The sequence below is a fragment of the Chaetura pelagica genome, unplaced genomic scaffold (assembly GCF_000747805.2).
Source record: "Chaetura pelagica isolate M959 unplaced genomic scaffold, ChaPel_1.0 scaffold2, whole genome shotgun sequence".
Lineage (NCBI taxonomy): Eukaryota > Metazoa > Chordata > Aves > Apodiformes > Apodidae > Chaetura > Chaetura pelagica.
In genome coordinates this window covers 3,061,912-3,077,297 of record NW_009952796.1, presented here as the reverse complement: position 1 = coordinate 3,077,297, position 15,386 = coordinate 3,061,912, and the positions used below count along the sequence as shown (strand labels likewise).

General features: G+C 39.8%; 1 protein-coding gene across 1 annotated transcript in view; it reads right to left on the bottom strand.

Annotated features, from left to right (window-relative positions):
- Nucleotides 1-12,254: 12,254 nt before the first annotated feature.
- Nucleotides 12,255-15,386, bottom strand: part of RRP15 (ribosomal RNA processing 15 homolog (S. cerevisiae)) — a 19,274-nt gene continuing 16,142 nt past the window's right edge. Inside the window, exon 4 of the mRNA XM_009994744.1 lies at nucleotides 12,255-12,847. Within this exon, the coding sequence (XP_009993046.1) occupies nucleotides 12,695-12,847 (153 nt within the window). The 3' untranslated portion in view covers nucleotides 12,255-12,694. The remainder of the gene's footprint in view (nucleotides 12,848-15,386) is intronic.

The following is a 15,386-nucleotide window of genomic DNA, read 5'->3' as shown; positions in this document are numbered from 1 at the left end:
GAAAAAAAAAAAGCAGCAGCTCCTGTCAAGCTTTTTTTTTTCCTTCTTCTTTTATTCAAAGAAAAAAAAAATAATAATAAAATGAGGGGGAGGCTTTAATGCTCCTTGCCCCTACTATTAATTGGGCCCAATAGCACCCCTGCTATAGAAGATGAATTACGCGGCTCTTGGAAGCCGCTTGGATGCGATTCTGTTGAAGGTGGCAGGGGAAGAGGGCAGGGACCCGTTGCGCCGGCGGCAGGAATTGCGCAGCCCGGACGCTGCCTCTCGTCTGGCTCCCAGGTTTTGCTTACTAGTGTGTTTTGGGCAAATCTCATCGCCCCCCCGCTAACTGCCCGCTTGGTAATCGGTGCTACTGGCCGAGCAGGGAGGGGATGAGACATGAGGAGGGTTTTCTCCTTCTCAGATGTCTTCTCTCCCGTCGGAAGCAGGCAAATACATCCTCGGCTGCACTTGACAGAAGCTCTCGAGCCCCCAGTGCTTAGGCTGCGCCTGTAGTTCAGTTTTTCCACTGCCTCCTTTGGCCACAGCAAACATCACAGGCTCCATCCATGCCTGCTCCAGTGCGTGTGTACCGGGAATGAATGCCTCGTGCTTTGACCTCAGGAGGACAGCTGCCCTCCTCTGCCCTAGGGAAATTACTGCACGATCTACTAGGTATCCCTCGACTTGATGCCATAAAGCTGTTCTTTCACAGTACCTTAATCACCCCTGCACATCGACATTAACTTTATAGTGATTAAGTTGCCTTTTTCTTTACCCTCACCTATTTTAGCCCTATAGTCCCTTCTGAATTAAGTTGTCACAGGTTACACTTGCCAGGAGTTTCCAGTCACAGCCTCCTAGGTGGGACATGGCTGTTTCTGAAGAACCTCTGCTTTGTTTCTAGAGAAGGAACATGTAGAAGAGCTGGGTCACAAAGGGTCACAGGCATTCAGTAGCCCAGCTGGGCTATTGCCTGTGGTGTTACAGCTAAATACACACAACAGAAGTCAGACAGACTGACTGGGATCTATCTGAAAGCACAATGAGAATCATGTAAAAACATCAACCAAGAACCACCGAAGATTTTCTCCATCCGACCACATCTCAGGAACCATCTTCTTTCTGCAAAGTGTTTTAATGTTTTCTGAAGCTCGTGAACAGCAGCCCCAGCGGCAGTGACTTTTTCCTTCCCAGGGCAGCTGTGAAGAAAAGCACTTTTCTCCATGCAGCTGTAGCTGTGTGCTGGGGTCATGAAGGTGCCCAGCAGCTTGGAGCTGCTGCACACTGTTTGCATTGGCAAGGGCTCTGCTGTGGGGGAATCTTGCACCAATGGGGCCAGCTAACCTACTGCTGCTGTGGGTACCAGCAAAGACAAGATTCTCCAAGGGACGAAGGAGCTAAGAAAATACATTATTTACAGGTATATGGACACACACAGACTCTGAAAGTAAATTTACTCAATTCTTTAAAAGCACTGCAGACACAACTAAGTCTGCATCCTCCTGAAGTGAGAGTTCATGGTACTTACCACTTAAATCTATCAATTCCTGCAAGGCCCCGTTAAACAACATCATTCCACAACATCACACATTTGCTGCTGTGCATGTCAATGTCCTGCTCCTGCTGACCTCAAAAACACAGCTGTGGTGTCAGGAATGGCAATGTTTCCAAAAGTACTCAAATAAACAAGCAAATTCAACATGTAGACTCAGCTGGTTTCACTTCTGCAACACACCTGTATAGAACCGGGGCAACAGTTCCTCGAGCTGTTACATCTCACAGCTCTGCTACTAACCAGCTGAGGAATCAGCTCGGTTACATGAGGTACCTCAACCACAAATATGTGTGAAGAAAAGGGTTATTAAATTATTTCCTTCAAAAGCTACAGCTGAAACCATGGAGAAAGTCCTTACATGGCACCTACAGCCCTAGAACACTTTGTTGCTTTAACTACACTTCCCATTACTTGCCTCAGTGTCTTCAGAGCAGGCATAGGACAGTGCTCTGCACTCTCCTGTAGGAAACCATCTTGCAGGGAGACAGCAGATGCAGCCCTGCCAGACTGCAAAGGGTTTCGATTCTTGCAAGTTTATTTTTATTCCAACTTGCAGAAAAACATGCCAAACTTCATAGTGTCTTTCACAAAACGCTGAAGCCTTAGAGATGCCATACGTGCTCAGTGCCTGGCTGGCCAGGCTGCCCATACAGCTGCAGGTCCTGGATGTCCAAGCTCCAGAGGAACCCTCTACTTAAGTCTTTAGAGATCCATCCAGGCTGACAGCAAACTAGTCCGGCTAGGTTTTGAAAGTTGCTGAGATTCCTTCTTATTTGGCCATACTTCCTCAAAGCCTCTGAGACCAGCTAGGAAAATAATTAAAGTAAGTCGTGGTTTTGTTCTCAGTCGAGACAGCCCATTTGCTTTTCTGACCCTTCTAGTGTGGCACGATGTCAGCCTTCCCCAGGTGCAGGTCTCCATTTTGCCTCACCACTGCAACAAAGCTCAAGTCCCTAAAACTTTTTCATATGCCCATAGTGACGTTTTTGCCTGGCAGAACTTCCTGAGCACAGCAGCAGAGATGGGCTTCAGCTTCTTCATTCCAAAAGCTGAGGCCACTTGAAATAAATCCCCAGTGGCTGCAGAAGGCCCATCACACATGACTGAACTGCACCAGCTGGACCCAGGAAGGGCCACCTTCCTGTTAGCCAATCATTCAAATATACATCAGCACTCATAAACACTCCATTTCCATTTTGTAAATGGAAAATATCTGAAACATATACATCAGGATATACCTGATCTTATTTCTTTAATCTCTTCTCTGCGCATTTACTCCCCCCCCCCTCCCCAGAAGTCCTGCAAACCAGACTCTAAACAGGTGTAATTTCTACCTTGCTAAAGTAGTGCACAGAAGAGGCAATCAAAAATTGTTAGACATGACAGATCCAAACCATGTGCACTCTACAAAACTAGATAAAAGCTAATACGATCAGAATTCAATAATCACATGCCTTTCTTCACAGGGAATCCAGTTCCCACATTCTACCTTTAATTTTCTGGACTGATGTATCTGTCAGAATCATCCCAATTGTGTCTCTCTATTTTACCCTGAAAAGGTTTTTTCTTTTTATTCATTCCAAAGTAGTTTGTATGTTAGTTTCAAAAGCAGCTGGGATTGTCAGACACTAAACTTGCATTTATCTGTTCCCTGTTCCTTTATGAAATAGACTTCTCCAGTGAGGCTGCTGTCAGTGGAAGCTTAATGGGTCCTTAGCGTGTATACAGAGAAAGAACAAAACTTAATCTGTTTTGGAGCCTTTAATTCAATACAATACTGTCTTTCTATATATTGATTTACTTTTTTTTAATAAACAGTAACTGTTTATTAGAAAAACAGAGACACCTGGAAAGTCACTTCACTAAACGTAAAGGTTTCATGTTTCCTATTAACTTAAAAATTACGTGGTCAGGATTTTACAGTTTGTGGTTTCTTTTTAGATTGTTTTGGTTATACGCAAATGTGCTGTGTGAAATACAAAGGCAATAATCTTTCTAAAACTGCTGACGACCAGGTCATTAAGTGAGGTGGCTGGCCACATTTCATAAACTAAAGAACGTTGTTGGAAGAGGAATAACTTTTAAAAGTTAAGAGGTGACTTTTGTAAACTCTCACACTGATGACGAGTGCAGGATGATTGCACAATTAATTCTTTGTGGCACGCACAGAAATCTGCAGTTGTAACTGTGGTTGTGTAGAATCTCAGTTACTCTAATGCAGGGTGCTAGGCAAAAAACTTTTGAATTCTCCTTTTTATGAAAATATACGTATGAAGGTTCAACTTGTAGAGCCGAGGTGGCACCTAATAAAGGTGAGGCAAAGAGGAGATGACAAAAACTGGAAAATTGTAATATATACCATAATAAAACCTCAGATTTTACTGTTTATTATCCTTAGAGAAGTAGAAGTCCATACTTCTGTGCTGCACATTTCGTTAGTGTGCACAGTAATGCCTGGATGAATTTGAGAGCAAATCCTGCTGACCTTACCAATACAGACAGCCCTGCTTCCCCCAGGATTGCATTTCACACAACCATGGCCCACTCCTGCAACGCTCGTGTTCCAGAGGATAAAGGGTACTTTATAGAACATGCTGTTTGGCACACAAGACTGCTATCCATATATACATATACATATGTAACTACTTGATCTGCAAGCTGACAAAGGTATGTTTCTGATATATATACAGAGAGAATCTATTTGTAGGAACAAGAATTTATGTATATCTATATGGACAAAGATATACTATATATGGAGGAAGGATAAGTTTTTTATTTATGTATTTTTATATGTCTATATGTATAAATATATAAAAGCTCTCATTTCTACAAATAGATTTAGTAACCTTAGTGGAAACAATCACAAGAGAGTAGTCAATAGGATCTGGTCCAAAAAGCCTTTCAAGTGTCCCCTCTGTGATCTTCTGGAGTGGCACCACCTCCACCATCAAGTGAGAACACAGTGTATCACAGCCAGTCATAATGCCTACAGAGCAGTGTACAGTCAGTGTGTTTAAAACTGTACCTTAATAGAACATGTAGGGAATGCAATTACAGGAGAAAAAACCAAAACAAAACAGCATCTTTAGACAGGATCCTGCTCCTGAAACACCTCAAGCCAGAATGACTAAAATTTGAAGGAAAAGGGAATGTTCAAGAGGTGTCCAGATATTATAGCTATCCCTTAGAATCACTCCTCCCCCAAAAAACCAGTCTTATGGATAAGAAGAGTAAGGGAACAGAAGGTAATGTGAACATTAGTCTGTATTTCAGCAATAGGGTTATTATTCACATCTCACATGGCTTGGATCTGACAACCCAGAAGATGGCCTTCTTGTAGTGAAGCTGCCCTCTCCCCCTGAAGAGCCCAGCTGGACATCAGGGGGTCCTAGGGAAGCAATGCAACAATCAATGGTCTAAACTGCATATCCTAAAAATACACATATTTTCTATGAAGGCTGAACAAATCCATGCTTCCAACTGCCATATTTAAATCAGTTGAGACTGGTCTTGATAAAAATCCTGTGGATGCCAGAGAAGTTCCCCCATGGTTACACATCCCAGAGTTTGATTTCCTCATGTGCTCTTCTAAATCTGCTTGTCAGCCCTGAGGATGCCAGACTAATCTTCTCTGTATCATTCCACTTTTAGTCCATGTACTACCGAAAAAAAAGGCCTTTCCTTAATCCCAGCACCTGTGGTTTTAATCACCACAGGAAATCCTGTTTCCACTAAAGTCAGTAAGACTTCTGCTGTAAATATCAGCAGAGGAAAAAGATCAGGTTCACTAACTAAAAATAAGGATTATTTAAAAAATAAAAGAGAGAAATGAAAGCGCAGTGGTTAGTATACTAGAGGGTCTTGACATCTACTTTTAGCAAGCATGACGAAGTAAAGACAGTAAAGGAAAAGTCATCCTTTTAATCTCAATGTTTGAACTCCTGACCTGCATCTCTTTCTCAATATGACAGCTGTTGTCTTCTATTTCTGAACTGCTCAGTGATGATTTGGGTTATGTCTCATTAAGTAACAGAAATGATATTTATAAATATTGTATTCCTCCCAGAAAATCTACACATTATTGAACAAATTAAAATTATGTAACTCAAGTTAGAATATTCATGCAGAGTGCACTGATGAAGTTTTAAGAAGATTATGTACAGGGCAAGATTAATTGGCAGCAACTTCAAAAAGGGGCCAGAGAGTAATGCAGTATTTTAAGTTACATTCTGCAGCTACAAAAAAAACTAAACAGCCCTAGTTCTGGAGTCCTGTCTTCTTCACAAGCTTCTGGTAGTCTGCACAGAAGAAAAGCTTTAATAAACTAATCCAGCTTCACAAATGTTTTTGCCTAATGGCTTTCAAGCAACACATGTTCAAGATGATCCTAGAGAGTTTAGAGAAAACAATGAATTGCTCAGAAAAAAACCCCAACATACTCATGCAATACTAAGGTTTTGTGCTACACTCACAAAATTAGCTCTGGAGAAGGTCTATGTATTGCCACTCTCCCTTCTCCTCACAGCCTTACACATTTTTAAACCCATTTTCTATGCCTGGTTACTGAAATAAATGAAAGCAGTATTCTTGAGTGGCTGATTGAACTATACCCTTCCAGGAATATGGTTTGAACTTGGCAACTCAATCTAGGAGTAGCACAGAAATACCTATTTCAGTGCAGCTGAGATTTGTCTCCCTATAGTAGAACTTTCTGTAAAGCCCCTATAATTCACATTACCCCAAAGGCTGTTCCAAATAAAGGTACTGAATGCTGGAAGCGCTGGCATCCTTAGCTTGTCCACGCAGAGTCAAAACACTGTTCAGCACATGACTGGGAACATAGGAAGAGATTTTACACTTAGTCATAATTGAATGCTTTTTGAATTCTGTGATAATGATAATTTTGAGCCAGACCTAGATTATGTTAGAGCCAGACCTAGGACAGGCCACTGGCTTGCATTTGGGTTGCACTAGGAAAGCAGAGGAGCAGCATCTCCTGTACATCCCCCAAGCCCAGTGAGGGGCTGAGTGGAGTGTCCTGTCTGGCTGCACACCTCCTGAGGAAGAGCTTGTGCAAGACCCCTTTTTCAAAGGGAGACTCTAACAGCACAGGTGATCCCCCAGCTGGGTGGTCACCACAAAGAGTGTGCTTGGTGAATTGTTTTGCAGAAGAGAAACTACATGAGAGCACTTCCCCGGTTGCCCAACAGCGCCATGATCTAAGGACAAAGATCTTTAACGGCATAAGTAAGATCAAAGGAATTGCTGTGGTTTTCCACAAATGTAACAGGCCCATATTAACTAAAAAACAAAAGAAATACATTGTGCAAAAAAAAAAAAAATAAAAAAATAAAAAAAATTAAGAACAACAGATACCAAGAGTGGGAAAACTATCTTCATAAAATATATCTGTCTGCACTTTGGACATTAACATCGAAATTCACCATTGTGGATATAGACTGACAGCTGAAATGCCTGCTCTCACAAATGCAAGTGTAATTTGAACATCCAGCTCATTAACAGTAAAGTCAGAGCTTAAAAAAGCCTACACATCTGCTGACAAAGCAGATGTCAGACCACTAACACATCACATAAAGGACTTGAGTCTATCATCACTCAAATCTCTTAAGAATTAAATTCTCTCTCAATCGATCTTCCACCAATATGGGAAGGAATTATTAGGAATACAGCATTAAACTGAGGTGGCTTTTTCCACATTAAACTTTTTCTAAGGTTAGGGTACTAAGTTCTTAGTTATTAAGGATAAACATAACACCAGAGTGTTTTATTAATGAAGTATTAACTATGTTTACTTAATCAGTGACAAACATTCTGCAAACCAAAACCTAACTATGTAGTACAAAAAGAAAAAAAAATTGTCACAAGGCAGATGGTCCAGCAGTATACTGCAGCAGCAACTGAAGTGAGTAAGAATGGCCTGTCTCTGGCAAGCACAATGTTGACATTACAAAATGCCCACAAGTAAGTAATTTCCCTCCATACTTGAAGCATATTCTTCACAAAAGATACATTTGACTTCTACTTTTAACTCTAGGCAATGATACCATAAATGAGAAAGGTGCTGATAACACCATATACCAAAAAATGCTTCAGGAGTTTTAAGAAGGGGAGAAAAAATAAGAAATATTAGCAAGTCAAGAGAACAGCAGTGGTACTGGCAATCTTGACCTGTCCTGATGATTTCACTGGTGCATCAGAAAGGTGTTTACTATCTTGCAGGGTCTGGTCTCTTTGCCAGCACAATCGACAAGGAGCGTCACGGTATCAACCCCACAGGCTGGATTTCTTCAAGTTTCTTACTGGAAATATATTTATACCTAGGTCTAATAAACTGTTTTGGCAATCATTAGCCCTTAAATTGAGAATCTTGCCTGAAGGTTCTAAAAAATCTTAAGTTCTTTTAAGTTATCATCAAGTGTCACCCATTTAAGAATTTTATTAAGTCCATTCTTAATTAAAAAATATTTCTATACTAAGTCTGTAACAAGATTTCAGCAGGTATTGTCAAGTATTTCACTCACCTATAAAACAATATATAAAACCATGCTATGGCTTCCAACATGAATCTGTGTAACATCCTTTGCTTTTGAACCTTAAGCTCTTTTGAAACTCATCAGGATTGTAACTGAGGAAGCAGACCTACACAAAGGTGGAAAGGCCAACCGTGTAGTTCTGATCACCCTTCATCTTTAAGGAGTGCTATACAGTGATGCCTATCTTGGTTAAAAAACCTGTAAGGTACTCAGCCCTCTAGTAGAAGAAGAGTAACCAGTGTATCTTTTTTAGCTACTTTTGAGAAGTCTTATGTCTGCAAAAAATCCTAATGGTATCAAACCTCAATGCAAGCCTGATCTTGGTTAGTAGTTCACAATTAAAAACACATATAGTGAAAACAGACTTAAGAAACATTAAGAAAGTGTTGCAAAAAAATACTCAAGCAGTTCACTTGCTGGCATAAGAGAATGGACTATTGAAATGACCGAGGCACTATGAAGAAATAACACTTTTTATGAGTATTCCTAAGTGTCTCTTGGAAGCCATTTGTGTTCATGAGGTCATATCTGAAGGCTTGAAGAAAGTGTCCTAACTCATTTTACAATTTGATACCCAACAGATTAAACACATGGATTTGAACAAAAAGAAATAATTCCAAAGGATGAAGCATTACACAAACACCAGAATCTTTGGTGCTGAAGCTATTCAGTTTGACTGGAATTTTATTTCAACATGTCCCTGAAGAGACAAAAAGCCATTAAAAAGATGCATTTGGAAACAAAATGCTTTGTCTACGAAATATTCGCTGCCCTATTAGTCTGGAAAAGAAAGACTACGGAACAGCCCTTATCTGCTAGATAATCTACAGAGCTGAAACCTTTAAGGTTTAGATGCTGACAGAGGTTAAAAGCCATTGCTTTAGAACAACAGTCTTCCATCATCTGCTAATCAAGGACTTGTCTGGTCTCCATCATCTGCCACTGAGGTCCTACAGTCTAAGTTTAACATCTTATTTAGCACTAGGATCCTCTCTAACAAGATCCTAAGAGTCTTCCCTACTTCAAGCCTTCTCCTGGCCCTCTTAGTCCTTACCTCAGCAAATCTTGAAGAAATCATTGAGCAATTTTCAGGGTCTGGAAGTGAATACTGATGACTGTTCTGTGTGGATATTAACTATGCCAGCACTCATTTCATAAGAATTAGGAGTCTGTCATTTTAAGATGTGCAGAGTATTGTGTGCCAGATGACTTCTGCCTTCCTCCCTGGAGACAGCTACTGAGCCAGCAATGAACAGATGCTGCTTTACAGACCACCTTCTTCTGGAAGCATCCAACAGTCGAAACACTTTTATGGCCTCCAAACAATTCATTTCCCTCTGTAAAACAAAACACACACACAAAATTCCCCACCTCCACTAGGAAGCAGCAGGGGCCCCAAGCAGCAGCTTCCAGTTCTTTCGTTCTGATCAACTTGTGAACCCAGGAGAACCTGCCTCACAGCTGCAGAAGTGGGAGCTCTTCCCTCTTTTAGCAAGGCAGAGCCCATAGTGCAGTAGCATCAGACACCACAAGGTTATTCCACCACCACTCCTGAAGTGCCTTCCTAAAAGCAGGCTGAAGAAAAGCAGGGAGAAGATGGTTCTTTTTTTTCTTTTTCCATGGGCCAACTCATGCTTTCCTTGCTGAAGAGAAATTAGACCAGAGGATGAGAGGCATGGGGAAGAGCTGACCCTGTGCCTTCTCTTATTAAACAAAACTTTGTTGCTTTGCATGCAATCCATAGAATATTAAACTCCACATACTCTGGAGTTGGCTTGAAGCCTAACAAAACTGGAACCACCCCATCCTTATTGGCTTTATATAGATAGGTACAGAAATATACAAAGTTGAGATGATTCATGCTCTCTGGAATGAAGGGCAGCAGCACAGCTTTGCTTAAGCAGAGATATTCATGGGAGCAGGCAAAACAGACCGAGCACTCCGATGGCTGGGAAAAGCCACTGAAGGTTGTTTGTGGTAGCTATCAAAAAGAAAGAAAACTGCCAAAAAAGCAGGCAAGAAAGTGGGGAGGAAATCCAATCCCACAGCTGAGAGAGGAGACTAGAAGGTGCCTTGGCCAAACAGGGTATAGCTCCTTTTTGGAACTGCTAGTCAATTAAAACAAAACTTATGAGATTAAATTGGCCACCAAAAGTCTAAAATTAAAGTAGACAACTCCCATCCGCTGTAGGTCTTGAGCTTATTTATCGCTGGAGGTAGTAAGCAATTTAAGTTATTCAAGTTTTCTCTTCATATGGCACAACCAAAGACAAGGCAAAACCAAGATACAGAACCAAAATCTAAAAAACTATTAGATATGCATAAAAAACTGAGTATTATCCTTCTTAAAAGGTAAGCAGTGCTCTATACCTGTAGGCAAAAAGTACCACTGTGCTCTTTAAATAAATGGAAGCTCAAGGGATTTTTAGCAATATTGATGCATTCCACATTTTTCTTAAATACACAAGCAACATTTCAGTGCCTTAATCAAAAAATTACTTAGAAATGCACAAACAGAACTCAAACACCTAAGTATTGTAGAAGTATTCTGAAAGTATTTTGAATTTTTCAAAAATCATCATATTGTGATTTGTACTGTGATATTCTATTTCCTAAGAAAAACTAGTAAAAATTATTTTTCAAGTTTCATCTCAGATGAAGACTGGTGATATCAAACTAGTGAATGACTACAGATGTAAGGGTGCTGATGTAATTTTTCCACACCAAACAACTAAAGTGCAGAAAGAAAGCAGCGTCGGATTAGACTGTCATTCTGTTACATAGACTCAAAATTCATTGTACATTCTTGTATTGCACTAATGAGACGTCAGCTTTTGGTGAACAGCTATACAGATGTCTAACCTTCAGAAGCTGGGATAACCATATGTCCAACTTCTGTGGTTTTGCCACTTGATATTTTGGGTGGATGTCTTCATTTGTGATAATAAATATATCAGGCCACAAACTAATGTCTCCTCAGATGTCTAATATGTTTAACACTCAAAACAGCTTGAAAATCTAAACATTTCTGCTGTTAGCTCTAAGTTCTCCTCAAAGAATTATGCTACGCTATATACCAGATGAATAGGCTAGGGATAACACAACCACTGCCAGTGTTAGGATGGGTTTCTCTGCCATTTTGTATGTATATTTTTTATCCTGCAGTATACACAGAGTTCAATCCTCTTTTCCCTCCTCAGTGCTTCTGTTAGGAAAATCTAAAACTACTGTCCTTCCACACATTTCAATGCTGAAGACTGAAATTTAGAAGTCGCTCCTAATCATATCTTGCATATAAGTAGGTACAAAGAAAGGCTTGTATGCAAGGCACCTATAGAAACAGACAGAATTGTACTATGTATTTTAAGTAACAATTAACAGGCCCCAAGGCATTTTCTTCACATAGCAAATGGGGAAACACGATAGCAAAGTTAAACAAACAACACAGCATCAGACAGCCTAGAACAGTACAAGCAGCAGAATTCAACCCCAGCCTCTCATTTAAAACACCTTAATAACAATGCACCTCCTTCTGTGTGTATATGCTTGAATAGAATATATATTATAATAAGTTATCTTTTGACCTTTGCAACCAAACAACCAGAAGAACAATTAGGAGAAACTGCTGCAGCTTAAGCAAAGCTAAGTGTTACACTGACATACATTTTCCAAAATTTGGTGGTGCTGCACCTAAGAGGAAGGGCTTTTCCTTGGCCCTTTACAGAACTGAGGAATTAGCATTATAGCTGACTAAACCCACAGGACACATTTCGGAGGTCCAGCTCCTTACTGAAAAAGGCCAGAACACCAGAACTGCAAATTAAGCAACACTGGATACAATTTCATGCAGTACTGCCAGAAAAGCTGTCCCTCCTGCAACAAAAACAATAGGAAGGACTGTCCTTTCCTTTCCTACAAGTCTCTCAGTTTATACAACATCTGACTTGCAATGAAAAAACACATATATAGAAACACATATACATATATAAATATAAAATCAATCAGTAGGATCAAGTCTCTCTTCTTACAACTATCTTTCCAGAGTTGTCTCCAATCACACTAATGCTCCACGGCCAGATCTATCACATTAATGGTTACTTTTCTTTATTATCTACAAAACCTCTCCTGGTCAAAGTAGTAAAGAATCTATAAGAGCCCGATAACTTTACAGGGTGACGGCATTTCTGTGTTTATTGTAAGCAATTTCTATTGCGAATTGCTAACAACTTTTCAAAGTGGAACACTGATTTGGAAATGCAGGCACACTAATACATCAATGGCCATGACTAATGTATAAACTTGTAATGACCTTGGCAAAATCTTTCTTTTATTGGGCAGGTGCCACTATTTTGACTGTACAAAATGTTTTGGAAATATGTTGAAAATTATACATGTTTTGGAAAATATTTCAGGATTTCAGTATAGCAAATGAAGTTATATTAAATAAAAGCTTGACATGGAGGAGAAAACACTCCAAAGTTGTGCAAGTCTTATTTTTTTTTTTTAAAGATATCCTCCAAGTGTTGTACATTCACAGAATGCTGACTTTTTATCCAAATAAAGAAGATAAAATATTATCCTGAATGGTTTCTGGTTTCATTCAGTCACTGTCATCTTCTTGTTTCAGACCACCTCCTTGTTCAGTATTGGCTTCTCCATCACTTTCTTTGTCCCAGTCTTTCATAGATGCTCCCATCATGAAGTCATCACGCAGTATATTCCATTCTGGTCCCTCTTCAGACTTCACTTCACTCTGAATGTTTGGAGGGAGGAGAAGAGAGAAAGATGAGCTGAATGTGAAAATCAGTAAAACATAGAAGCTCTTCATGAAATCAAAGTAACATCTCTCACTCCTACAATTCGCATCAACAGACCTACTGAGGGCTAGCTCTTTATGCAAATAACACAGAAATATGCAGGACAATCATAAATTACTTGATGCTAATAAGAAAACTTGTTTTAACCAACTAATAAAACAAATATGGAAACAAAACAATTATTCTTCATGGATGAAATAGTCAATCCTGGGCATGGCTTCCTTTATTAAAATCTTTCTTGGCAATCAGAATGGGTTCATGATATCATTTATTAACCCTCAGGTGCTGCTTCATTAGAACACTTCTTGGCACATTTCTAACACACAAATATGGATTTAATAAAGACTTTAAAACCTCCAAATTTAATATTTAATGTATTCTGTGATACATGAACCAAATCCCCTTTATGTGGATTATTACCTCACTACCTGGGCTTGTCATATGGTACTAAGCTGCCTCTAAAAGAAACTAAGTCGATCTAGAATCAGCAAACTAACACCACCTCTAAATTTCCTACCTCTCAAAAGTGGATAAACTGAAGCCACACTACACGGACTGGTGAATAATAAAGCGACAGGAGTCCAGTTTTAGGTTAGCCTTGAAAATAGCGCTTTGTTGCAGTTCCAAGCGACAGATCGTATTTGGGCAGTGCAACAGCTCCATCCTGTGGCAACAGTTTTAAAGAACAGCTTCAAGCTATTTCTACGATCTTACTGAAGTACTACAAACTTTTGAATGCACTGAGGAAGGATTTCAGTGGTTCCAGCCTTAGTAGCAAATACTTCTGAGAAACCATGTGGCTCAGTGTCCAGCAGGCAAGCAAAAAATTGTCCTACCAAAGTGGAATCAGGGGCATTGAAAACAGTAATTTACTTTTGCAGGGTCTTTGTTTCAAAGTTAATATAGGCACCTCAAGTCTGCTTTTCCCATTCCCCTGCTCAGAAGGCCCAACTGACTCACCCTAGTGTGAGTAACTACCATCTTCTGATTCTGGATGAGGATCCTCCTCTCTTACAGCATCCACTGCGGATGCAGCTTTGCCTACTAGATGTAAAACCCATACTAAATGTGTGATCACTGTATGCATTTGTTCACACTTCATGCATCAATGAATACGTGATACATAAAACCACAGCATATTTAAGCTGGTATCCATGCCATTTTTGGGAAAAAGAGAAATGAGGCACAGAGAATGCAGGTCCATCACTGTAAATCTGACACATCATACCACACCAACACAAGTTACTTGAGTGCAAAAGTCTGCCAAACAAGTTACATATTTTTAATAGGTAACGAAAGCGGAAATGCTAAATGTGACTTCTCCAGTTCTTGTTGAAGGATTACTCTCACAAAAACAGGATAACAAGTCTTAACACTTTCCCTCCCAAAAGGAGTCTCACAGGGCCCAGTTCAAATAATGAGTAACTCTACAGCTACTCCTCAAGATGCTTTACACTGTTTTGCTCTGTGGGGTTTGCTTTTTTATTGGTTTTGGTTTTTTCTGTCCTCACTGCTGGTCTCATTAGTGCCAACTCCTGAGTAACTCTTCCATCCCAATAACCCCACCTCTTCCCATTCCACTCTTGCAGCAATTCACTTCAAATGCTATACCCAGTGAAGTCTGAAATAATCTCAGGCAGGGCAATCAATTAGCTGGAATTAAGAGTTACAGATAAGGTAGGTCCCTAGGCAGACCTTAAGATGTTCACATGGGAATAATCTTTATTAGTGCAAACACAGGTACTCTGTTCTGAGACAGGAGAAGGTTGCTTTCCCCTCACCCCCGCTTTTCAAGTGTATTTCAACTGCTTTATAATGTTTACTTTTGCAGAATTGAGAAAGGCTGAAAAGACTACAAAAGTCACCAAGGTTTTACTTTTTAAATCCCAGTCCTTTCATAATCACTGTTTGAACATGCCACAGTGTATAATTTGAAATACGTAAATGGAAAAATCCCATCTTCCTTACAGAACAATACCATTTTCTTATTTTTTTTCCATAATAATAAAACCAACAGAGAAACACAGTCCACTTTTTTCCCCAGATGTGTAGAGCAGAGATTTTTTTCTTATTATTTTTATTTTTTTAAACAGCACAGAAGCAATAGGTTATTGACAGCAATGACAGTGAAAGGCTTGGGGTTTGAAAAGATCAAATTCATCACAAGCTACTATTCAACATCCAGTAGCCTTTCTTTGTGACTATGTCAAGTGAACAACAGGACAAAAGCAGAACTTCAACAAAAGCAGGATGCTGATCCTCCATAGCATTCCTGTGAGGCACCACAAAGGTCTGAATAGAGTTTTACAACAAGCCCTAAGGAGAAAGACAGAAGTAGCATGTCCATGCCTCAAAGATGAAGATTAAATGCATGAATGCAAATATATAATCCATGTTAAGCATGCTCCCAAGTGAAGAAAACCCTGTGTTTAGTATCTTCATTCCTAACTCATTTACTGCTCTATTTTTCCCTAC